Source organism: Penaeus monodon, chromosome 23, assembly GCF_015228065.2.
Source record: "Penaeus monodon isolate SGIC_2016 chromosome 23, NSTDA_Pmon_1, whole genome shotgun sequence".
NCBI lineage: Eukaryota > Metazoa > Arthropoda > Malacostraca > Decapoda > Penaeidae > Penaeus > Penaeus monodon.
The window spans coordinates 44,328,795-44,330,525 of record NC_051408.1 but is presented as its reverse complement, the minus strand read 5'-3'; the positions used below and the strand labels follow the sequence as shown (position 1 = coordinate 44,330,525).

The following is a 1,731-nucleotide window of genomic DNA, read 5'->3' as shown; positions in this document are numbered from 1 at the left end:
CATGTGGGCAGATTTAGAAAAAGAAGTAATTTATATAAAACATGAATAAATACCATTATTCATGATGCACCAATATATAATTTCTTCATTTTAGGTCATAAAAATTACACACAAAATAATAGCATTAAACCACTATGCTCACTATTATCTCTACTTATTTGGCATCACAATTACTTTCTTGCTCTCCTGTTCATGGTCGCTGAACACTGTGGACAATACCATTTTCCTTTTGGTGGAGCTGTAATACCAACACATGGGTAATGGAACCATTCCACTGGACACTTTGGGTTATCACAAGCAACCATGTCACCATATGATACTTGATTACAGACACAATATCTTGGTTCATTAGGATCATATGTCCAGTCTGGATTTTCTGAATTGGGATCGATAAGTGCATCTTGAAGTAAGTCTTCTGAAGGTGCAGGTGAAGCTTCCATAACAGCAGGGGCAGTTAGGCTACTGGTCGATCCCCCATGCTTCTTCTTTTGTTTCTTGTTGCTGGATCCAGTGCTAGTGCTATTACTGCTCGTTGTTGTGGCCGTCTCTTGTGGAAGTGATGAAGCTGCAAGAGCAGTTTGGGCAGCATTTGCTAACTCACTCCCAATGGAGAATTCTGTTGGGTGAACACCAGAGGTTACAGCATCATATGATGCCTTGAGACTTGCTGTACGGCGACCCTGTTGCATCTGTTGTGTAGCTGCTATTGCTTGAGATGCTGCTGCTGCAATAGCATTACTGCCAGCACCCATGTGGCCTAGTGTGTAGGCTATGGTTGATGATGATGGAGGGGATGTCGATAAACCTGTCGGTAAGCTGGGTTCTATTCTTTCTTCTTTCTTGATGATCACTGTTGAAGATGAGGACTGCCGACGCTCGGAATTTCGATAACTATGTGTGACGTTACGGTTTTCCTTCTGATTGTCTCTGATAGGCTCATCTAACTCTAGAGATCGCCTTCTCTAGCACCTCAGTGATACCGGGGCTGTCAGCTTCAAGTTCACACTTAAATTTCTCCAATTCTTGGTCAAGCTTCCTCATGTAGCGTTCTAGTAAGTCATGCATGTTGGTCGCAACTTGCACCTTTTCTTCCGCATCGTCCAGCAATTTATAATATTCTTTCCGGATTTTCTCGTACTCCGCCTCTCGCTCCTGAGGCTTCATCTTCTTGGCATTGCCGAAGAAGATCTTGATCTGCTCCTCCAGCTGGTCGGAGGTGTTCTGAATGCCTAAGTCTAACTCACGCAGATCCGTCGTCCTGTCTCGTATCTCCTGAGGTATTTGTTCAATGACCTCTAGGAAATCTTCGAGGTACAGCATTTTGGTGTTGGTTATACTCTTCCGTCTTGACAGTCGTCAGAGAGGGAATTCTTTATTCCATTTCTACTCAACGTGAAGAACACAAATCCCAACGATGTAAATAAAACGTTTCTCGACCGATCCTCCGTTCTGATTGGTCCTAAAGGACTAAAACAAAATCGAATCTCTCACCTCATTGGTCGAAAGTCGCGTAAACAAGAGGCAGAGACTGGCACTCCATTGGCTGAAAATTGTTGTGTCCGTATGCAAGGATTAATGGCTTCGACTTCGTCATTTTGCATATGTCGATTGAATATATGTTCGGACTCACATTATATTTTTTACATTGATCGAAGTGTTTAGCTAGAGAGAAATCATTATCAAAATGTAATTATTACTGTAATAAGTATCATCCATCTTTTTTATTATACC

General features: G+C 42.1%; 1 protein-coding gene across 1 annotated transcript; it reads right to left on the bottom strand.

Annotated features, from left to right (window-relative positions):
- Nucleotides 1–6: 6 nt before the first annotated feature.
- On the bottom strand, nt 7–1,540 carry LOC119588106 (inhibitor of growth protein 3-like). Its single transcript, XM_037936815.1, is given in 2 exon segments — nt 7–956; nt 958–1,540. Coding segments are annotated over 2 exon segments (1,149 nt in total). The 5' UTR covers nt 1,321–1,540; the 3' UTR covers nt 7–170.
- Between the last annotated feature and the right edge of the window lie 191 nt (nt 1,541–1,731).